The 23,399-nt window shown below is 38.1% G+C and overlaps 1 protein-coding gene across 1 annotated transcript in view; it reads left to right on the forward strand.

Annotated features, from left to right (window-relative positions):
- LOC147307950 (contactin-associated protein-like 4) overlaps positions 1-23,399 on the forward strand; it is a 123,252-nt gene that overhangs the window by 54,449 nt on the left and 45,404 nt on the right. The window contains exons 4-10 of the mRNA XM_086270954.1: positions 4,315-4,462; positions 6,046-6,252; positions 10,391-10,566; positions 10,703-10,849; positions 13,465-13,732; positions 15,053-15,202; positions 15,495-15,666. Coding sequence (XP_086127080.1) covers positions 4,315-4,462; positions 6,046-6,252; positions 10,391-10,566; positions 10,703-10,849; positions 13,465-13,732; positions 15,053-15,202; positions 15,495-15,666 — 1,268 coding nt within the window. The remainder of the gene's footprint in view (positions 1-4,314; positions 4,463-6,045; positions 6,253-10,390; positions 10,567-10,702; positions 10,850-13,464; positions 13,733-15,052; positions 15,203-15,494; positions 15,667-23,399) is intronic.

Raw genomic sequence — 23,399 nt, forward strand, 5'->3', positions numbered from 1 at the left:
ATGTACGGTATGGACATGAGGGTGACTTTAAAAACTTCAAAGGATGTTATAATAGTTGGATTGTTTTCTGTATTCGATTTTTGAATAGAAATTACATGTTTGTGATACTTGCACACTACAAACATCACACAGTTTTTAGCTTCCTTCAGTCTCCATTATAAGCTAAGTAACACAGCTACTGGCTATAGTTTTATACTTTACTTTTTAACTTCTTTCTACAAGGTTCAGAAGCTGCGTCTCTTGCCTGACTGCTTTGAACATTAAATAAAATACTGCAGTCTTTGGGATAAATAAATCCCAGCTATAGGAATGGTAATGCTACATAAATCACACATTTTATATTAGTTTAAATCTTGACTGTCAATGAGTCAGTTGCTTCTTTAGGACTGAAGAAGCAGTGAGGCATTCCCTCATAGCACATTGCTTCGATGTTTTCCCTTTGCAAGTGTCTTGTCAGACTTGCAGTTGCACTTGAAAATATGGGTCAGTATCAGAGGGATACTCAGTAGTTTTCAGTTTTTGTGATCTGTAAAAACACAGGAAAAAATCCTGTAAGAACAGTGAGCCCATTGTAAATATGTCTCCAGTGGCTTTAATGTCAAATCCAGTAGTCTAGTACACATGCAAAATATGGTATACTGCTCCACTGTGAGCATGACCATTTATCCGGGGTGAAGCCGCATTTGTTACAGTGCTGCAGAGAGAAGCTTTCGATTAGGAGTCGAGCCGTGGCAATTTCCTCCTGTGAAAAGAATTGAGTTAATCTCGGTGCTGAGGATCTTCTGTGAGAGAGAGCAGAGGACAGCTCTTCACAGCTTAAAAACATGTTGATCTGATGCTCTACATAAACTCTGCACAATCCCAGTCACATTTCAAAGTGTTTCTGAACTTTTGTGAGTTAGTCAGCCAGGCTTAGAGAGCTTGTCAGAGAAAAAGTTGATGACAAAGCAGCCGGATCAACCACACCACTTCTTGGTGCTGCTTTTTCTGGCAGGGTTGTATCTTTCTTTCCATGAGAAAGGGAAACTAAGGGGAAGATATTAAAATTGTATCATTGTTCCCGGAGGCACATAGGGTAAGCACGGCAAGTAACTCTACAAAGTAAGACAGTGGGTACTCAAAAAGAGAGACAAGGAAAAAAGCAGAAAAAACCCAGAAGACAAAGAGAAGAAATTAGACTTGGACCCAAATGAGAACTAAACAGCCCATTATCATTCCCAACGCGTATCATTGTCACACCTCTAGGCATCTCATAGTGATGCAAAAGGTACCCTTCCTCGTCTGTTTGAAACATTCTGGGTTCTCAATTGACTCCAATATAAACCCGCTCGTGGCGGTAAGAGATGCTTAGAGCACAGGATCCAGCTGTCCATTCCAACACAAACGCATCAAAGTATTTCTGATAATTCAACAATAAAATAGCTTCGTGTTGGGGCCATCACGTAGTGTTTTCCAAACTGATTCAGGATCTGAAAGTGAACAGATTTAACGTACATAATGCTTTGTTAGGTTTATTATTTTCTATTTCACAAGTAAAACACATTTATAGATTCATTCCAACTCGCTCTCATTCCCAACAGGTAAAATACAGACGACTGTGGCAAGTCCTCTGTATTTTACCTGTTGGGATGAGAACGTGTTAGATACTCGAGAGACAATGACAGTCACCTTCCTTTGGCAGCTTTCTCTCTTGTCTTGGCTCTTTTGTATAAATAAAATTATATGAATCAAGAGTTTTAAGCTGTCTTGAGTAAATGATAGAAAGCCCATTCATATAAGTTAATAATAATAATAATAATATATAATTGTACACCTAACAGATATTTACAGTTGCCTAACATAGGGGCAGTCTTAGTGCACCTGTCCATGTCAAGTGAATGAACAATGCAAGACAGAAAACTGAGTGTTTGTGTCCAAGGACTCTTCCAGGGCTTTCTCTTCTCTGACTGTTAAAGTAAATGAGATGCTGCTCAATCCACGAAGTCTGGGCTTTGCTGGGCTGAATGCTCTTCTGGTTCATCAGCTGAGATGAAAAAACTGCGTTCAGCTGCTTGGTCTAAAAATAAGGCCTCCTCATAACCCAAGCATACACAGCTCCTAGGGTCCACTGAACAGTACTGTCAGTTCACATATGCTGCTAATTTTATATACTATAATATGATGGTGTGCTTGCTGGAATCGTGTATCAGTGTGTGTGTGTGTGTGTGTGTGTGTGTGTGTGTGTGTGTAGCACTGCAGCCAATTTGTTCCTTTTAGCGGAAACAACAGAGGAAGCTTTTATTTTAAAAACATGAGCAGTATCCAGGCACAACCATACAGATATATACACTACTAAAGTTACACATCATTCTTCTTTTCACCATATAAGCAGATCCAACTCTCCTAAGTTAATGAGTTAATTAGGTGTATAAGCTTTTTTTTCAGTAGTGCGGGAGCCAGTTAACCTGCGTGTCAACTTCACAGGATGCATGTAATTATGATAGATTGCCAGATGGAATGGCTGTAAAAAAATAAAATAAATAAAATAAACCAAATTAAGCCATTTGTCACCCAGCCCGGAGTAAGAAGGAAACAATTTTCTGTTCACATTTTTAAAGGCAGGCTGTTTATTGTTAATCCAAAGCAACATCAGAGCAAAATACCATTAACTTTTTTTTTATTTGTTCATTTCCTCAGTTTTGTGTGAAAAATCCAATCATCATTTGAGTGATTGAAATGAAATTTTATACAGACAGTTGTGGTTATGGAAGTGATGAACTATTATGGAAATTTTGATGAGACAAGTGTCATCATTGCACAAAGACGGTGCAAGTTCTCAGACTCAGATGTTCCAGAAACATTTATTGGGTCTTGGCACCAGGCTACAGTTTTTACAGTTTATATTTTCACTGCAGTTCTAAGGATCTCTTCAACACTATGCATTTTTGTACTTAAATCAGATACCTGATGCTTAATGCGGTGTGTCTTTTAGTTACATACAGCCCACCTTTATAACCTTTATACTCGGTGAAATGCTCTGAAGTCAATGGGAGACAGGGTACAGGGAAGAGACCCTGGATTTAATTTCCCCCTAAATTCCACCAAATGTGATCTTGCCTGAGCTGTCAGGTGGACTGGAGGTTAGGATTCATACTGTGTGGGTGATTTGTGTCTTGATTTCTAACTATACCTATTAAAACTTCAGGCCAAAAACATATCTTAAAGAAATACTTCGTTTGAATCTTACTTTGTTCAATGCATCTGTTGCACCTAGAAGTTTTGTCATTATGATAGATATTATGTCATTTGTCACTGTAAGCATGTTAGCATGCTGATGTTAGCCTTTTGTTCATGGTCACAATTGTGTCAGCAGAGGAGGCTGTTGACTTAGTCTTGTTAAAATGATTGATATTCATATTATTATATGCTAATGCTCTTTGGTGATGATGGATGCAGATATACCCAGAGATGCACTGCAAATGTTGCATACCAGATTTAAAACAGTAAAAGTAGTCACCTAGTGGTCTATATCAGCGGTCCCCAACCCCTGGGCCTCGGACCGGTACCGGTCCGTGAGTCGTTTGGTACCGGGCCGCGAGAGTTGAGGCTCAGGTGTGAAATGTATGGTTTTCAGGGTTTTTATCGGTTTTCAGCGTTATTTTGTTATCGTTTTTATCGTTAACTCTGTTTTCCTGGGTCTTTTCACGTGTGTTATGAATAAATCTTCTTTTTTTCGGTACCGGTACTAGTTTTATTTTGTTGTATTTATCCGCGACACCTTAAAGGCCGGTCCGTGAAAATAATGTCGGGCATAAACCGGTCCGTGGCGCAAAAAAGGTTGGGGACCGCTGGTCTGTATAACAAAGTAAAAGTGGGAGCTGACTCCCAATCGCACAAAGCAATTCAAAATCCAAACCATTGTAAGAGTGTTTACACAGCAGACTGATACACAGGAAGAGAGAAGAGAGTCCCTGTGGCGAACCAAGCAGCAAAGATGCAGTCTAGAATTCCAAAAAGAAACTTTCATTAAAGCATGGAAAAGCAAAAGCCAAAACTATGCAATAAAAGACGTAACTCAGATTTAGGAGTTGAGTAATATGTATATGTATAATTTTTATATATGTATATATATATATATATATATATATATATGTGCAGAAAGTAAATAGTTAATGCTACAAAAATCTGCCGTGAAAATGAACAAAAAGGATAAGCCAAACTGAAGGGGATGTAAACAGAAACCACAGAGACCAATCAATCTATATGCTGAAAAGTAAATTACAGCTTTTTCATGTAAGAATAGTGCAGCACATGATCTTTTGTCTGTGATTTTAGTCTTTTCCAGGTAACAGTAACGCAGACAGTGTGGTCCACTACAAGCTGCAGCAGCCGGCGATCGCCCGCTTTATCCGTCTCATTCCTCTGGACTGGAATCCAAACGGTCGGATTGGACTCCGGCTGGAGACCTATGGATGTCCTTACAGTAAGTCGTATATTCTTTACTAGACAAATGAAAATCTTTACAGATTTGTAAGGAGATCAAATCAGATTCAGATCAAATAACTTTATTCATTCATTTTAATACTTTCTCTCTTAATTGTATTAAAGAATTGAAGCTTTCTAAGACGACATAACAAAACTACACAGGTCCAAAGTTTTTAACTCAAATAACCAAGTAAGTGAAATGAGTAAGTGTACAAAGCAGAAATATAAAACTAATGTAATTAGAATTGTAAGAATAGGGATCATTTATAAAACACTAGCAGAGCCACTTAGCATTATTAGATTATTGATATATTCTAAGTTATTTATTCACTGTGTGTTAAAGCTATGTTTAATCATATCCAAGGGCTATAAATTTATCACAGTTATTAAAAGAAACTTAAGTAAAAGTAACAAAGATAAATTAGTGGAATGACTGAAAAGAAGGTTTTCAAAAGAAATGAAATGCAAAGTTTTTTCTAGCCTCTAATTAACAAGAAATATTGTGGCATTTTTAATAATGTATCTTCAATAAAAAAAATTCTGTGTTTACAGAAAAAAAATTCTATTTGGCTTCAAAAAGTTTTTTCACCATTACTCTAAGTATGTGTTGTTCTGTATCCTCTGAATACTTCAACTTTTCTTGTTTTCTAAGTTTCACGCTTCATTATGTCGCGTCGTGTTCTTGGTTTTTATTATTTTTACAACCAAGATGTTAGCACATCAATTATCACCCTTCTTGATATTGTAACATTTTGTTGTGTGTGTGTGTTTTTTAAATACACCATGGCGCCTAAAGCCTGCCAGCTATTGTTTCCCTCGCTCATGTTTTTAATTTTCACCTCTGTAATCAACCTCGACAACCATCCATTTCACGCGTTCCTCAAGCCAGAAAACATACTGTGATAACAATTTAGTTGGCTCTACTTTTCGCTTTGCAGATTTCACAGATTAACTGAATGAATTAAAGTGATAGCAAGCCCACATCACACAACTTAGTTTTCAGCCATGCGTGTAACTTTTGCAGCTTCACATTTCAAAACACAGATTTTTTCTCTGAATAAACGTCAAGTATCTCACAGTTTCTTTAGTGGATATATCCGCTGTTTGCATTGAAAACAAAAATTACCACATGTCACTTCTGCTTTCACAGCTTAACTACTTTAGTCATGCTGACAGTTAAATGTGTAGAGTATACAAACCTTTTGGGGAAAAGGCTGTTTTATACATCTGTTTTTAAAAAAAAAATACAAGGTGGTGAATTTTCTTGCAAGTTATCTTGTTACAAAGTAGTTGCATTCAGCCTTTTTTACATGTCAGCAAGTGATACACTTGCATTTTTGTGTTACCCTCGTAAGATTGTGTGTAATGCATACATTTAAAACACATCATTTCTTATTGGCTAGTAAAATGTGAGGGCTATATTCCTTAACAGTGAAAGAACAATCACAGTTTGAGCTGGTCAAGTCAGGTGCATGATTATAGTTGAGCTTATGTCTCGATCTGATTGCTCCCTTCCTTTACAGCACTGACTTCTGAACATAAAGTCCTGAGTTCTCTACTGATGTTTTCGTTCATTTTCAGCCTCTGATGTGGTTAGCTTTGATGGTGGCAGCAGCGGTCTGTTGTACTGGTTGACTTCTGGGCTTAAGCGGACATCCAGAGATGTTGTCACTCTGAAGTTTAAAGCCCTGAGGAATTCTGGGACACTGCTGCAGGCAGAGGGACAGGAAGGACTCAGCCTCAGTCTGGAGTTAGAGAGAGGAAAGCTACTACTGCTGCTGAGACAAGGTAAACACACAGATCTATTAACTGATATCAAGAACATTTACATCCGTTAATAATATACTTGGGTATGGCTGAGATTTCAGTATGAATGCTATTTTCATCAGCTGAAAAGTTGATAGAAAATAATACTGTAAAGTCTTTAAAATAAGAAGCACGTTGAGATAAGTTGTTAACCAGAGCTACAGAAATATAACTGAATTGGAAGTATCAAAACCAAGAACACCTTTATTATATGAAAAGTTTACTGCCTTATATTGTTATGTTTCACATTTAAATTTCTTTAAATTTAAAATATGTTCCAATCTGACAGCTTATGTCTAAACAACGATTTAATAAGATAGAAAGTATTTTTATATTTGTAAGTCACTTGTTTGTGTTAGTGCAGAACATCTGTTTAAAGGTTGAGGACAATATAAAAACCACTAAAATTACTAAGATTGGCTTTCGGTGGATCAGATCGATGGCATGTATACTGGCACCTGATTGGTTTAAATCTTGGCTCCAAATTCTGCTTTTGCGTCTCTGTCTAGTTACAGCCATGATGGATGGCTCCCGTTCAGTGTAGCATGTGTTAGGGCTGGACTGTGCGAGAGTTGATGCACGGCGTGTGTGTGTGTGTGTGTGTGTGTGTGTGTGTGTGTGTGTGTGTGTGTGTGTGTGTGTGTGTGTGTGTGTAAATGGGGTTAAAGCAGAGTTTGTCTGGCTGCCATGCTGAATCATCACCATATGGCACATCTCTCATCGGGAAGCCCATCTGGTTGCTGAAGTACGTTATCCATCTATCAGTCTTCTGTCTCTTGCTCCATTTCACGAACCTCTGAACATCTTTCCCTTTTCCATTAGCAGCTAAATACACCTTTGTGTCCATGAGCTTATCCTTAAATATGTCAGCGCTTTTTTTAACAGACAAAAGGAATAACCTTGCAGCCAATTAAATTAAAAACTAGCATAATTTCAAAACCGTGTACTCAAATTTCTTGCATACACAAGTGTAATCCATTGTGATAGGACAGTAATTCTCACTCTCACCTATTGGCAATTTAGAATCATCAGTTAACCTAACCCTACTAAGTGCATGTCTTTGGACTATGAGTTAAAAACAAACAAGAGTACTCAGAGAGAAACCACACAAACACAGAGAGAAACACCCCAGCCAGGTGGATTCAAACTTGCTGTGAGACAAGAGTTTTAACCACTGCACCACCATGCTGCCTGGTGGGTGTTTGCAGTCCTTTAATTATCTAAGGTAATAAAGTAGACGTGTGATGGACTTTCCTCACTGGGGTGTTAATGACAGGTCCTGGGAGAACACCAAGCTATATAAAGTTATCCAGCCCCTCCACCTGGGCTCCATTTTTGCTATGACGATGGAAGCGTTTCTCCTGTTTCCTGATATTTCTCACAATGATCACCTCGGCCTACAGGTGTTCAGCTCAAGATTGTTCTTCTTACACCAGAAAGGCAGGTGGTTGATCTCATCCCACTAGGCAGATTCATCATTACTTGAGATCACAGCCAAGTATGCTGTCAGCATACTTAAGTAACAGCCGACACAGGAAACAGCAACACTGTTCTGGAAAACAGAATTGAAATTTCTGTCATAACCAGTGTTGGTCAGTTACTTGAAAATAGTAATTAGTTACTAATTACTGATTACTTCTCCAAGAAAGTAATCCTGTTACTTTACTGATTACTTATTTTCAAAAGTAATTACTTTATGACTTAGTTACTTTTTAAAAACATGATACACAACCTGAATACTTAATAAAGCAATAGATCCTTCACCCCATCCTATTTTTTCTGCATATTTCATGATTTAAAATGATATGATATGATGATAAAATTGAATTAATCAAAAAGTCTGTTTTTTAAAAACAGACTTTTTATCTCTTAAACAGACTTAAAAACATTTAATCAAAATACTACTAATATTCTAGATATTAGGCCATATTTACCTAAAAAATACTAAAGAAACAGATTTCCCCAGATTCTCTCCCACTTTACTCAGATCAGCTTGTTGTTGTGTTTGTGACAGTCCAAACATTTGCCAAATGGGAAGTACTCTCTGGCAGGCCAGCGATGCAACTGCAACACTGATAACAAGGTTGAACGGTGTTTCCCTTGTCTCTTCTTCACAGTTTTAATTTTCATCTATAAATACCACACCGATATACGGAGATGTTTTCAGCCTCTAGTTATAAATACAGTCTAGGAGTCCGTTTACAGGCATTTGAAAGATTATTTTAACATTTGTGACTGCTGTTCACGATTTATTATTACTGCTGCTTTATATTTATCTACTATAAACCTGTAAATACCATATAAAGATGTGGCTTTGACTGAACTCAGTTCAGTCTTTGTCTCTTACTTTTGTCAGTTTAGGAAAACAAACATAGTGATTGTTCTTTTTTCAAGCTCCAGTACATGATGTGAGCTGTAAGACATCTTTTTAACATGTTTGGATACTTGTTAATCCCTTTAACGCAGAGGGACAGATTCACAGAAACTCCAAAATACTGCCAGCAGATGACGTTAGAATATGTATGGACCATTTGCACCCTGTAATGACTGGCCAAGTCCTCTCGACTCACTTTTAAACCCCATGAGAGTTTCCTAATACCTTACCAGGCTGATAACTATTTGGTATCCCAAAGTTTGCAAAATATGTTTCGAGTCAAATACATTGACAGCTGCTCCTGAAGAAAAACATCTTCCTGCATAATAAGGTACAGTCAATAACACATCATATAGACTTAGTCTGCAGCAAGTGTTCAGCAAATGCTGTGAAAAAGAGGTAAACACATCCTGTCTGACCCTCTTAGTCATTAATAAAATATGCCATAGTCATTTTTTTCAGTTATTTATCCAAAGATTTTCCTTGCTCTTATTCATCACCACAGCCTGATTTTCTGGGCTTCATGTTGATATGTCACACAATGAAACATAATGCGTATAGTGACGTTTACTTTTTTTTTTAAGACTCCATGACCTTTCTTCTTTGCCTCCATCACCCTACCCTTTGAATTTTTTATATCTGGTGACCTGGTCCTTGTTAATATTTGCTGTGTGCATTCTTGCTCCCATCAGGAAGTAACCTATTGATTTCTGATGACCCCTGCATCACAGTTTAAATAAAAATGGAGCTCAAAACATTTAAGAATAGCATAGAATTTTGCAGCATGATTTTTCTTACTTTCTTCAAAAATTCAACGCATTGGTAGTCATCATCTACTTGTGCATTCTTTTTGCTGCTTTAGAAAAAATATATCTTATTTTGTTCCCCCTCATGAGCTCTGTACTGCTAAAAAAGGGAGAGGAGATAAGGATGGGATGGCAGTCACAGTGAAAAGGGAAGAAAAAGTAACAAATAATGGAAGAGAGGGCAAGACTGTATTTATTAAAATTCCTTTATTTTCTCTTTGTTTGCCCTTTCGTCTTTCATAGTGATGCCAGTTTTCTCTTGTTATTCAAGCTTCAATCAAATCATCTGTCACACTCTATCATAAGGTCCTCTTCCTCTCCTTCTTGCTGCTCACAACATAATAAGGGCTGCATTAATCAATGCCTATAAAGAGAACCTATTTGTCTTTAAGCCGTGCCATCCTTCCTCTTATATTGATTGAGCTGTCTCTTTCTATTTGTCCAGACTGTAATAAAAAGACTCATTCCAATAGTTGCATTAACAGGACAGACAAAGCATCAGAGCTTGTCTTCTTTTTTTCTCCAAACTTTGTGTTTCTCTCTCTGAAGTTGGAATTGTCTGTCTCTAAACTGTTTCTTATACATTTTTAATGACTGACCGTGTTCAGCTCTTTCTAATGTTTCTCCTCTCAGCAGAAAGTTTCTCTCGCAGTTCTTTGGGGGATGCAAAAAATCTATCCACTAATTAAGACCTGGTGGTGCTCTTCTATGATTAATTTATTTCTCACCATGTTTCCACTGTGGTTTTTTAGATTAGGCATTATTATGAGTTTGGCATTAGACGCTAGTATGCAGATATATTCAGGAGACATCATGGAGAATAGAGGTTCATACAGACCTTTGTATGAACCTCTCAGTGGGATCCTGAGTAAAACGGTCAAATCAGAAATAATCCTTGTCCTCCTAAGTGCTGTTTTGTTTTCCTTGACCCCTTTTACAGGCAGGACTTCATCCACTGAACCCCAGCGCCTTGTTTCCCTTGGCAGCCTGTTGGATGATCAGCACTGGCATCATGTAGCAGTGGAGCGGCGTGGCTCTCACCTAAACCTCACTGTGGATAAACACACAGAGAGGGTTCAAATCCCTGCAGAATTCAGCCACTGGAGCATTGAACAGGTATTTTCAAATACAGAAAGGGTTAAATTTAGCTTCTACCTTTTGTGCAAACAAAAGTGCAGAAGATGAGTTGCAGATATTATGTTTCCTTCTTTTAAAATAATCAGTTTATTTGTGTATCATTGTTTTCATACAGCTGAGTTTGGGGGCAGTTCAGAGTGAAGTCTCTCAGAAACCAGTAACCTCCAAGAAGAACTTCAACGGGTGCCTGGAAAATCTGCTGTATAATGGCCACAACCTGATAGAACTAGCTAAAAACAAAAAACAACAAGTTACTATTTCGGTAAGTAATTTTAACCTGTGTAACACAATTTAAACACAACCTGACTTTTTTAATGATTTGGGGGGTTTTTTCTCCTTCATCAGATGGTTCAGTGAAAACTGTATTTTGTTTTTAAGAAAAGGACTTTAAGAAAGGGGGAAAAAACTGAAAACATGCATGTTGGCTTCTCCCCATAAAAGCAAGGAATAGGTTTTTATAATAAAAACATTTGAAGAGCCCATGGTAGAGTGTGCATTGTGTAGTAAATCAAAAAAGGTGCTCACCTGCAGAAAAACTGTAATGAAAGAAAAGGAAATGTAAAAAATGTTGTCCCCCAAAAAACATTTCGGGCTCTTGTTTTTCACCAATTTCATACAGGCACACTGCAGACTGCAAGATTTGCATGTATGTTAAATGATCCTTTAAGGCACTGCAGTGTTTGTGTTTATACATCATGTAGTGAACACCAGGTTTCTGTTTTTGAGGCCATTTTAGTGGCTTTATTCAACTGTAGAGACAAATATCAAAGATAAAAGTAAGGACATTACGTCAACAGTTCTACCAACCAAACTGAAGACTTAGAGTGTTAAGAGCATTTGCATCAGTCTGCACCATAACCAGCTGACATTAGTCCAAGTCTTTAACAGTGAGCTATGCATAGAACTATGGACCCTGCATGACAGCTCCCTTCCCAGCAGCTGTGGCTTTCACAGGTTCAGCCCACTAGTGTTGCTTCTGCCAGCCAAGTAAGAATTAGAGCACACCTGAAAAAAAGCTACCTTTGACCTAATTTTGTCTTTCTTTAAACTATGAATAATTTAAACCTGCTGAAATGTTTAAAGAAATAGAATCGTTTTATTATCTTTTTAATACATTGATATAATCACATTTCATTGAAACTAAGGTGAAAAGTGTCAGTTATGCGATGTGTCTGCTATCATGTCATTATGACCATCCAAATACCATTTTACTGTTTATTTTCAAAGTGTGTTCAGCAGATTCATTTCTGCTGTTAAAATGATGAAAGGCTTTATACACAGCTCTCTTAAGGTCGTACCACAACATTTTAGTCAGGTTGAGGTCATTGTGTTCTCAGGTTCATTTTCTTGGTGCATGACCAGAAAGCAGAGTTCATGGTTGACTTTATGATCCAACAAGCCCAAATCATCACCTCCACCAACATGCTTGACAGGTGGTATGAGGTGTTTGTGCTAATATGCTTTGTTGTGTCTTTGCAAAATGTGCATTATGGCCACACATCTCCCCTTTGGTCCCCTTCGATGATGATTAATTAATTCATTAATTTGATTAGGCTGCAATCTATGGTTATGGAACTTCTAACGACATATTCCTGCATTTTGCATTTTTGTTAAATAAATACTGTCATGTTGCAATATGCGGGGCACTCTTCATCTGAGGTTGTCTTCACGTGATTTTGAGACTTACAAAGGATTAGTAGTTTAGCAGATTTTTAAAATTATGTCCTGATATGTAAACCTTTAAAATTAAAAAGGGTTTACTTTCTTTTTGAATTGAATTTGAATTTGAATTTTTTTTTTTCCATAACTGTAAATTTAGGTTATCCTTAAATTTTCAAGCTTTGTAAGCTGTGCTGGTTGAACTATATGCTTGTGCTGCTCTTAAGGACCTACTAAGCTGGTTAATGAAGCCAAGACAAAGCAGTGTTGTGTGGTTAGACTCACTTATGCCTCGTCATTGTGGGAGTTATGGCCTTTAGAGTTTTTTGCATTTGCAATGAGTGGATCAAGCTCATCTGGGAGCTGTGAAGCGCTTGTGATGAAGTAATATGTGCTCTCTCATTACAGTATAGGGCCAAACAGCAGAAAGAAACATGAATTCTTGGTAAACAGGTTCAAAGATTTACACGCATGGCTGAAGATTTGAGTGGTCCTGCAGCTCTTAAGGTACTAACTGCAAAGCTGTGGTCTAATCTGCTACAGGCACTAAATGGGTCTTCTTACAGCTCTTTGAGGAGACAATAATAAGAAGAAAATAAGAGTGTAAATGGAGGAAGAATGGTGTGCCGATGCTGAAGGCTTTTGAGGGTTTTTAAGGTAACTTTACTTTGTGTTGTGCAGCAGCAAAGCCCACTCCAACATGAATAATTGTACATCACTTTAACTGCACCACAAAGGGCTTTTAGATGTCATCTGTGTTTCCAGAGCATTGTAAAGATAGCAGACTGAAATTCCCAGCAGAGAGTCAGGACTATAATAAATTACTGCCGCAGCTTTAGCGGTGAACCCCGCGTCATTACCACTACTCAAAACAATGGACTGTAACAGAGATGTCAGATATTGCAGTACTGGCCATGCTCTATGCTCTCTTCATTTTATTTCCATTTTTTTTTTAAATCTCTTTTACCTCCACACTAGGTGACTTTGGCATTTTAGAGTTTGCTTTTCTAATCTTATCCTAAGCTCTGCTGTTATCATTATGGTAATACCAATGTCCTCTTTAAGGAGACTTGCTGATGAGATCACGGAGACATGAGGTCAGATCAGCACACCCTCTGTAGCTGATTAATATTCATGTTTTATGTTGTTTTATCTCTATAGTATCTTTTTTTCTGTCACACCTCCTCTTTCTCTCCACTCTGCGTGTTTCCCTCTCAGGGCAATGTCACCTTTTCGTGTGCTGAGCCAGTTTCTGTTGCGGTGACGTTCACTGGGCCTGAGAGCTTCCTTCAGTTACCGGGGACTACAATGTCTTCATCAGGGGGCGTATCTATAGGCTTTCAGTTCAGGACTTGGAATAAGAAGGGGCTTCTGCTTAGTTTTGAACTCCCTCAACAAGGAGGCGTGGCCTGGTTGTACCTGAGTGAGGCCAGACTCCAACTACAGATCCATAAAAGCGGCAGGGCGCTGCTGGAGCTCAGTGCAGGTCAGTCTAAAGCAAATCCCAAGCACCTTCAGATCCACAGATCAACTGTAAAGTTGCTAGAACCGATCACACGAATGTCAAATCATTATTTTTCCACACTCACTGCACTTTGAAGAGCAGTGAGCTATGACTTCTGTCCATCTAATTTCAAGTATTTAGACTTAAACTTCATATCAGTAAAAAGACATGAAATGACCAGATACCTTGAAGAATAATAATCCCTACCCAGTTCTAGCACAATAAATATAACAATCATTGTTTTTCACACTGATTTATTTATTTATTTTGTTATATCCTGTAACAATGGTAGGTAATTGTGATCAGTGGGCGATGCATGGCTGGCATGTAGTTTCTAGGGTTACAGTGACAAATGTGCAGTGTGATCAACACAAGGACACAACTGTAGCAGAACGTCTCCAGACACTGCTTAGCTGTATTTATCTTGTTCATTACTAGTCACACAAAACAAGTTACAGGGAAAAAGGAAACAATGTGAACAGAAGGTGAGTCGCATTGATCAGACGTCAGTGTTGATATACAAATGTTTGCTGTTTTAATTTAGGTTTTGGAAAAGCAATTAAGACAGACAAAAGTATCCTTCAACAGCCTGACCTATTAATGGCACATGGAGAAAAAAGATCATCTCAGTTCATGTAGAAACATAAGCCAATCTTTTTCTGACAAATATTTTTGCATTTCATGCTTTGAAATGTTTAGATGTAATATTTATGCTCTGCATTGTCCTAATTTTTAAACCTCTGGTCACTCAGCAATGTTACAAACAGCAAATGGCATTGTAGGATGATTAGGATGTCTTCTTGAGCAAAGAAGTGCAAGTAAGGAAAACAGTGGAGATAATGAGATATTGATTTATTCCCTTAACTCCTAATAACATACAGATCCACAGGGCTGGCACAGTGCCGTCTGTACTTGATACAAGTCGATCACTCAGAGGATGTAGGAAGTGGGAAGCTCACTTGCTGCAATCAATGTGTTAGATACGGCCCTTCCCCTCTGTGGCACATGTGAAGTGATGAGCAAGGAAACAATCAGTTTATAACATTATGTTTTATAAAAAGAAATGATTTACAAGCTGTTTCCAAGAAGAAAAGTGGTATATATCTAAATTAGGTGTATTTGTGTAGTAGACGGTGTATGATAGGATATATAATTTGGTCATTGCTACCCACGCTTGGTTTCCATGTGGGGGAAAAAAGTGTTCCCAACATCTGTCGAAGGTTTTAATGGCTCGATGTGCAACCATGGCACACGGGAAAGATTTTATTTTCAGCGGTGTGTTAATGGATGTTTGCTTTCCAGGTGCTTCTCTGAATGACGGTCAGTGGCATTCAGTGCAGCTGAATTCCAGACAAGGTCGTCTAACCATCACAGTGGATAAAGAGGAAAGAGACAGCTCTCAAGCCAGCCCATCGTTTCCTGTCACTGTAGAAAGTCACCTCTTCTTCGGCGGTAAGACACAGTTCAGCTGTGTCATTCCATGCAATTATACCCACTCAAGCATCAGTGAGCATAAAATGTAGAAACTTTGTAATAAACCAAAAAATATATAGAATTCTCTGTCCACAGTGCATTAGTTAGTCAGTTACAGTCACAGTTTGCATCACAATACAGCAATGTTTTAGGGGGGTTTTCCACATACAATACACATCTCAGTTCATCTCTACAAATCTGTTGTATTTGTTTTTTGGTGCACTTTTATTTTATTAACTCTTGCCATCTGCTGTGATTCTCTTCTGTTCAGGTTGTCCTGTTGAAGATGGCAGTCAGAAGTGCAGAAACCTGTTTAGTGTCTTCCAGGGCTGCATGCGTTTGTTTACTGTGGACAATCAAAACCTGGACCTGATTAAGGTGCAGGAAAAGCAACTTGGAAACTACAGCAACCTGCAGATTGACATTTGTGGAATCATTGACAGGTCAGTTTTCAAAAACTCTGCTTTTGTTAAGGCACATTAGTGTTTTCTCTTAGCTCTGACGCAGCCCTCTGATATTTAGCAGAGATATGAAAAATGATAATCTGGAAATATTTATGTCAGAGTGCAGTCTGTTACAAGTACAGCAGTTATTCATAGAATAAATCATCGTGAAGCTTTGGTGTACAAATTGCAAGCTGTCCAAAATTGCAGTGCTGACAGTGACATTTTCTGGTAGGAATAGGGACCAAAATGTTCTATTTCAAAATAATTCTGTCTGATTTTACCCCACAAAGATTGTTGTCCATTGCATCTTAACTGTGTTGCCTTCATAACCACTTTCCTGGCAAGAATATCAGGTAAAAGCCAACCATGGAAAGTTTTAGTAGTTTGGTAAAAATGTATTTTAAAAACATAATACTGTCTCCCCTTTTTTTTTTTTTTTTTACAACCAATGTGGCATGACACATTGTTCTTTTAAATTCCACTTCAAAGTATTATGTACTTACATACTTGCATGATTAGAAGAAAAAATACTAAGACTGACTCAAACCTTTTCCTTAGCAGTTTGTTTAGCTGAGATAGGCTCAAAGAATTGGAATCTGTATTACTATAATATGGGTACCACTGGCCTATTTAAATCTTAGGAACACATTATGTTTTCTATACCACATATAAGTATAACTGCATGAGATTTTGTACTTATACCAGAGGTGTGATTTGAACCCTCAAGGTCTTATGTCAATTGCTTCTTGAGTCAGTTAAGTCTGTGAGGATTAAGTGATTAGGCCTTAGTGATTAGACTTTAGGTGGAGATGGGACTGGGCCAGTGTTTGGTTGGAATGTAGGAGCAACTGAGCAACACTGAGATTAAATAAATGCCAAGACAGATTGCACAAAGAATTGTGTGTTTTGTTAATGCATGATATGTTCACTTCTCTAAGAAGAAAAGTGGACAGTTATAAGCCTGATGTAATCTAAAACATGAATCAGAAACATGACTGTTGTAGGAGGGCATCCTAATCACTTGAAAAGCTCTTTCAATAGCATCTGATTTGTCTGAGAAGTGCTATGTAAACAAGGCCTAATTGATTGCATGTTGATTTGATTTATATCTGCACCCAAAAAGCATCTATACCAATATAGCATTTAATGCATGCATATATATATATATATATATATATATATATATATATATATGCATACATACATAGACATACATAGATGATCAGCTATGTCATTAGTTTATTTCCTTCAAAGTAAAAAATCTAAATGAACATCTTCCACATGTGGTGATTCTGTAATTTTGCCAGAGGTTGTAAGACCACTTGTTTCATCTCTTTATAATTTAATTGAAAAAAAGCCCCCACTGAACTTCATACATGCTTTGTCAAGCAGAACTCTCTATTACAGTAACGTGACAGGACCATTTATCAAGTGGAACTTTAGTTTATGGCCTTTACTGTACCAGGCGTGAGACCGAGAGCCACAAGAAGAAACGTTCATAACAGTGCGATACCTAAATCACTTGGCCATCCTAGTGACAACAGGTGTCATCTGCTGAAAACGCAAACAGTTATAATAGTTTAGTGCAAGTAATGCAATATATAAAAGGCAAACAATTTAAGGCATTTACTTCATACAGCATAATAAGAATGTGATGGCATTTAGCAGGGTTGCAGCTGTTGTCACGAAACATAATAAGCAATTTCTTATTAAAAAAAGGGGGCTTGCTAAAGTCATATATTTATTAGGGGTGCAACGATACACAAAATTCACGGTTCGGTTCGGTTCGATACTTTGGTGTCACGGTTCGATATTTTTTCGATACAAAAAAAATGTTCATGCCTTTTTAATTTGTCATTTATTAAAATTATAAATATATATTTTAACTCAAAAGTACAGTTTTTAAATTTATCCCTAACCCTTGTGCGTGTTTTTTATTTTGACAGCGAATGCGCACCTGCGGACCACTTATGTGCAGCCCTGGTTATTTAGCTCGTCATATTGCAGCCACAGAAATTCTTTTGTCCATGAAACCATAAAGCTGCACTTTCTTTTTGCCTTATAGTCTGATTTGTCATAACTTCTCCGTTTTGTGGTAAGCTTTTCTTTGGCTGTCACTTCTTCACTGACCTGTCTTATTTGGCTCAGCAGAACTAAAATATATATCTGTCTGTGAAGGTTCTCAGTCATCCAGGTCATCGTAATCAAATATAAATCCTGCTACTTTTACACACGTACTCACATAAGCTCAGCGATTCTCTGCGCGATCAACCTCTCACATGTGTAAGCTGCGGGAGATTTCACTTGTCATGTTTGCATAGTAAGCTAACAATTAATAAGACGATGTCAGAGGAATTGGTGCGCAAATTATCATCACTCACAGATCAGTGCTGTCGCTCTCTATACACAGTTCGCGCGATTGCAAAGTGAAAGCAAAAAAACAAGCGCAAATTCAAACGCGATTTCAATATGTCACATATTGACAGTGGCTCACCGATGCCAATGACATAATTACCCAGCTACATTTCTGAAAGAATGCAAAAGCATTGACATATATTTTTCCTTCCTACAATAGCCCGACGGGCAGGGCAGAGATAGATTTTGGTACCCCGACTGAAAAAAATCGCTAGCTCCAGGACGTTGGGCTAGCGATATTGCAAGCCCTGTATCTGATTGAGGAATCACTCATCTTTGGAAAAGAGAGTTTATTACAGAGAAATGTCTCTTTCCAAAATAAAAGCTATACTATCCGCTTCTTCAGGGCTATATTCTCAGCAGCATATTAAACAGCTGTCTAAATGACTCGGCTAAAGTTAGTAGCATGCTTGCTTGTTTTTTTTCTGCTTCCACTTGTCTTTGCACTAGGATGATGTCGGCGTAAATGTGCAGTCATATTCGTTGTGTTCCCACTAGTGCTTTCAGGTTAATCTCGTTGAAATGACCTTAACGCCACAACACGGCAAATCTCCATTAACGAGCTACCGCCGATCGCCCGTGCATGGGGCTAGACGGCCAACACGTTAACGAGCTAACTGCGCTAACACACTAGTTCCCACCCATGTAATTAAGCATTGCATGGCACATCCAACATACTGTTTTACTTTAGTCCATGACTCGCTTACCTTCAGGGTCATACGTCACATGAAAACCAAAATAATTCCAAACGCCACATCTGAATGAGGGTGGGGGAGGTCCATGTTGTAAGGAGAACTTAACTTCTGTCTCGCTAGCTTGCCCTGCGCTCTTCCTTCTGACGATGCTGTCTGTGTTGAGCGCTCAGTGAATCTGCGTTCGACTACTCCGCCTAGGCTGCACTGTCGACCCTAGGCGGAGTAGTCAAACGCAGATTCACTGAGCGCTCAACACAGACAGCATAGTCAGAAGGAAAGTTGATAAAATAAATTACAAATTTTGTATTGTTCGATACATATGCGTACCGAACCGAAAGCACTGTATCGAACGGTTCAATATCGATACGAATATCGTTGCACCCCTAATATTTATATTATAATTATAGATTACGTAGACGGAAAGCTAAAAAAAAAAAGTTTCCAGTCATGTTGTGTCAAATAAGAAACACAATGGTGTGGAAGACTGTTTTTTAGATATATTTTTAATATTTTTATTGTTTTTTTATTGCTTAGAAAGAGACATTTCTCCATTCAGAAGTCATACAAGCAAACCCAAGCAAGCACTCACACTCACACAGTTATTAAGAGGAAATGATCGGTGGAAACCAGTGATGTAAAATAGGTGCTGTGACATTTTTTTTCCTTGCCAATATAATTTTTTTTCTTGAGCTTTAAACTAATTTAGGCAGTGGACCAATCAAGTTCAATATATGACCAACAGCTTGCTGATAGCACATCCAGTACACATCCATTATTAGATCCATCTAACCAGTCAATTATGACACCCCAGCGATAATATCTACTTTACAGAAACTCCTCATGTGAAAAAGTTCTTTTTTAATCAAGGTCACGCCTAAAGCTGTTTTTAGTGAACTATATTACATATAAAACTGTTTAGAGATTAAAATTCAGTAGTGTACCTATAAGTGAATTTTTACATTTGAAATTAGCATGCTGTTAACGCCATCGGTTATGGAATGCATTATTGTTCTTCTGTCCAGAATAGGTTGTTTCTGGCTTTCTTCCCACTTTTAGTTTATTGATCCTTGCTTGAGCCATGCAATTAATGCAGTGCGGGTAAAAATGTCGAGTTACATGAACTACATGTCATTTGCATCATCTCAGGGAAGATGTAAAAGCTTCTGACACTGACTCCAAGAAAATGGCCCCAAAATTGAAATTAGCAAATAATTTGCATGTTAACATTACCTGTTAACCAGTTTCACATGCTATCTAGGATATCTTATTGTGGGTACACAACAATAAGATATCCTTTGATTTCCTAAGATATGTTGAAATTTTCCTTTGAGTTCAATATGAATGGGAGCAATAAAAACAGATAATTTCCATTCAGTTTAAGCTGCTTGTAATTAAAACAATGCTGATGAGAACACTGAGAATGAACTAACATTAAGGAAGAATAATGAGCTAAAAGATGCCATAAATTTCTGCAGCGCTGAGATGAACTACCAGAATCAGAATATTTATTACCTATTACGAGGCTAATGCAACTTTGAGTTAAACTGAAAAGAACTGAACCGAGAGCTATTTTGCACCTCATGATACATATTTTCAATAATTGATGGAAAGATGATACAATTACGTGCAAGCATGTGCTTTATGTCATCAGTGACAGTTTAGATTCAGACTTGGGGCCTCGGAGGAGGAGAGACTCAGATGAGGGAGGGAAGGAGGGAAAGCAGAACCACTCATTTATTGTTTTGTTGGCACACCAAATAGCAGTACAATTAATGAGACAATTACAACAATTATAAAAGCCTCTAGGGAACAGGAACAAACACACACACGCTCACACACACAGAAGCACAAACACTCCTCCTGCAAATACAGTGAACTGAATGTAAAGCTTACCCACAAATATTGTACAAACCACACACCCTTGCCAGATAAGGAGCGTCTGCTTGGATGATTTTAATTAAATGTTGTGCTGTTCCTGTATTATTGTTATTATTATCATTATTATTCAGTAGAATACAGTTCTTCCACAGATCTGACTGCTCACTGGAACAAAACTATAAACAAAATCTGTTTTCCAATAAAGACAGGAGAAAATAATCAACCATATGTTCCCTCACTGTAATCCTGCTGATTGAATTTTGGCCTCGTGGGATATATCGTACTGTAAAGTCAGGTGGAAAATGGACTCGGCAACACGGCTTTAATGTGGTGGTCATACTTCAGAGCAGGTTATTACTGTATACTCTTTGTGTTATTGTATGTGTGTGCGTTTTGGTGTCAAAAGCAAACAGCTCTGCCAGCAGCAAAGCTGTTTGCTGTGGCTAATAATACTATTTTAAGGAAGGTGTGAGGAAGTGCTTTATTAATAGTACAAAGGAACGAAAGCCCATAAAGAGCTCAACATCAACTGAAGACCTTTTTTAAACCAGAGCTGCCAGCTAATTTCAGCTTAACACATAAGAAAGGAGATATGGTGTGCTTCTTCAGGGCACTTGTGTGTTTCATTATCATAGTGATGATAGTTATAGTGAAACCAGGGAGTGTTAGCTTTGCAATGAAATGATCAATATACTGTAAACTTCTCCTCTAAGTATTTTTAATATTGTGGAAAATATTGTATATTAGAGCGATTTGCTGTGTATACATTAATCGTTTTCTTACATGGTCATGGGGGCAGCAGCCTGAACAGAGAAGCCCAAACCTCCCTCTCCAGCTCATCCGGGAGAACACCAAAGCGTTCTCAGGCCAGCCAGAAGAAGCAATCTCTGCCATGTGTCCTGGGTCCACCCTGGGGCCTCCTCCCGGTGGGACATGCCTGGAGCACCTCACCCAGGAGGCATCCAGGAGGCATTCTAGCCAGGTGCCAGAATCAGCTCAGCTGGCTCCGTTTGAATGTGGAGGAGTAGTGGCTTTACTCCAAGTCCCTCATGTGTGACTGAAGTTCTCACCCAATCTCTAAGGGAGAGGCCTTTAGAGAAAGTTAATTTCTTGTTTCCACAGTCTTATTTTTTCAGTCACTACACAGACGTCATGACCAGGTGAGGTGAGGGTAAGGACATGGACTGGTAAAATGACAGCTTTGCTTTTATGCTCAGCTTTCTGTTCATCACAACAGACCAGTACAGCATTGGCATCACTGGATATGCAGCCCAATCTGTCTGTAAATGCCCTGCTCCCAATATCTTTCTTCAATGAGGGCAACTCATCCCTGTCCCAGAGTGGGCACTCCACCCTTTTCAGGCTGAGAACCAAGGCCTCAGACTCAGAGATACTTGGAGATACCTCTTATACCTGCCGCTTCACACTCAGCTGTGAACTGCTTCAGTGCATACTAGAGGTCACCAGCTGATGAAGCCAACAGAATCACATCATCCACAAAAAGCAGAGATGAGATTCTGAGGCCACAAAAGACAAAGGGTTTTCAGTAAATTCTTCTTTTCCTCATTATAAGTGAAAATACTTGGATTGAGTGAAAAATAATCCCTGTCTTTAGTAAATAGGCATTTTACTGAGTACTGGCAAAACATATTTTGGGCCAGACTAAAAACAAGAATTGGTTGAAACACATTTTAAAGTTTTTATTGACCGCCAATAAAAACACAGTCTGAGAAAAGATGGGAATCTCTGTGGAATTTGGTTTTGGTATGTTAAAATGGTCATGTGGCTCACGAGGCTCTGTGAGGTAGTGGGCTCCTGGACCCTGATTTACTGAGTAAAGACAATCCCTGAATGCCTTAGGGCTAAGTATGAATGCAGAGGATGGAAGTGTTTTATATAAGGTTGTTTGCAGTCTGTAGACAACTTTGTTGGTCATCTATCTGCAATTATCTGTCTGTGACAGTGCATTTCAGTGTAGAAAGTGTTTGCCAGAGGCTGTTATGTCATAATATATGTGCAGGGCAGGCATGTGCCTGTGTGCACTGGGGGAGTAGAGGATGTTTTGTGTCTGCATTCTTTTTCTGTTCTTTGAAGAGTGCCAAATGATGCTTGGGATATTTCAGTTAGGAAGGGTAGAAGTTAAATTGTGCTTTCTTTCTTCCTGTACTTTTTCCATTTCATCTAAGTCTTCATCTCTGTCACCACCTTCATGATCATCATGTTTAATCCCACATCTTCAAAAATAAACTTCATTAACAAAAATTTCCAAGACAAAATGGCAGTATGCAGAAATCTGCATCTACATGTCTTTAGTTATATGAAAAACCTGCCCCTTGTTCCAACATTTCTGTCATTCTATCTATATTGTTGCATACATGGACCCCTGACCCCTGAGAGCTTATTTGTTCTACTCAAAGTTGTGTACGTGATGTCTTTATATATTATCCCAGTCAGAGTGGAGCTGAGTGTTTATTAGAAAAAAAAGAAAAAACTAACACAACTGAGAGAATATTTTTCCTTTTGAGTGATTTGTGCAATTATTATAATTGTGCAAATCCACATACCATACCATACCATCGTTATTTATAAAGCACTTTAACATAAAACCAGAGTTCACAAGTGCTGTACATATGGAAATAGCATAAGCAAAGTAAAAATAAAAATAAAATAAAAAATAAATAACTAAACTAAAATAAAACATGTTAAAACAAAATTGAGTCAACCCCCTTAAACAAAGGCTTC

This window comes from Aulonocara sp. 'chitande type north' Nkhata Bay, linkage group LG18, assembly GCF_057382095.1.
Source record: "Aulonocara sp. 'chitande type north' Nkhata Bay isolate Kocher_YH1m ecotype deep benthic linkage group LG18, A_spYH_male_GT1.1, whole genome shotgun sequence".
Classification (NCBI taxonomy): Eukaryota; Metazoa; Chordata; class Actinopteri; order Cichliformes; family Cichlidae; genus Aulonocara; species Aulonocara sp. 'chitande type north' Nkhata Bay.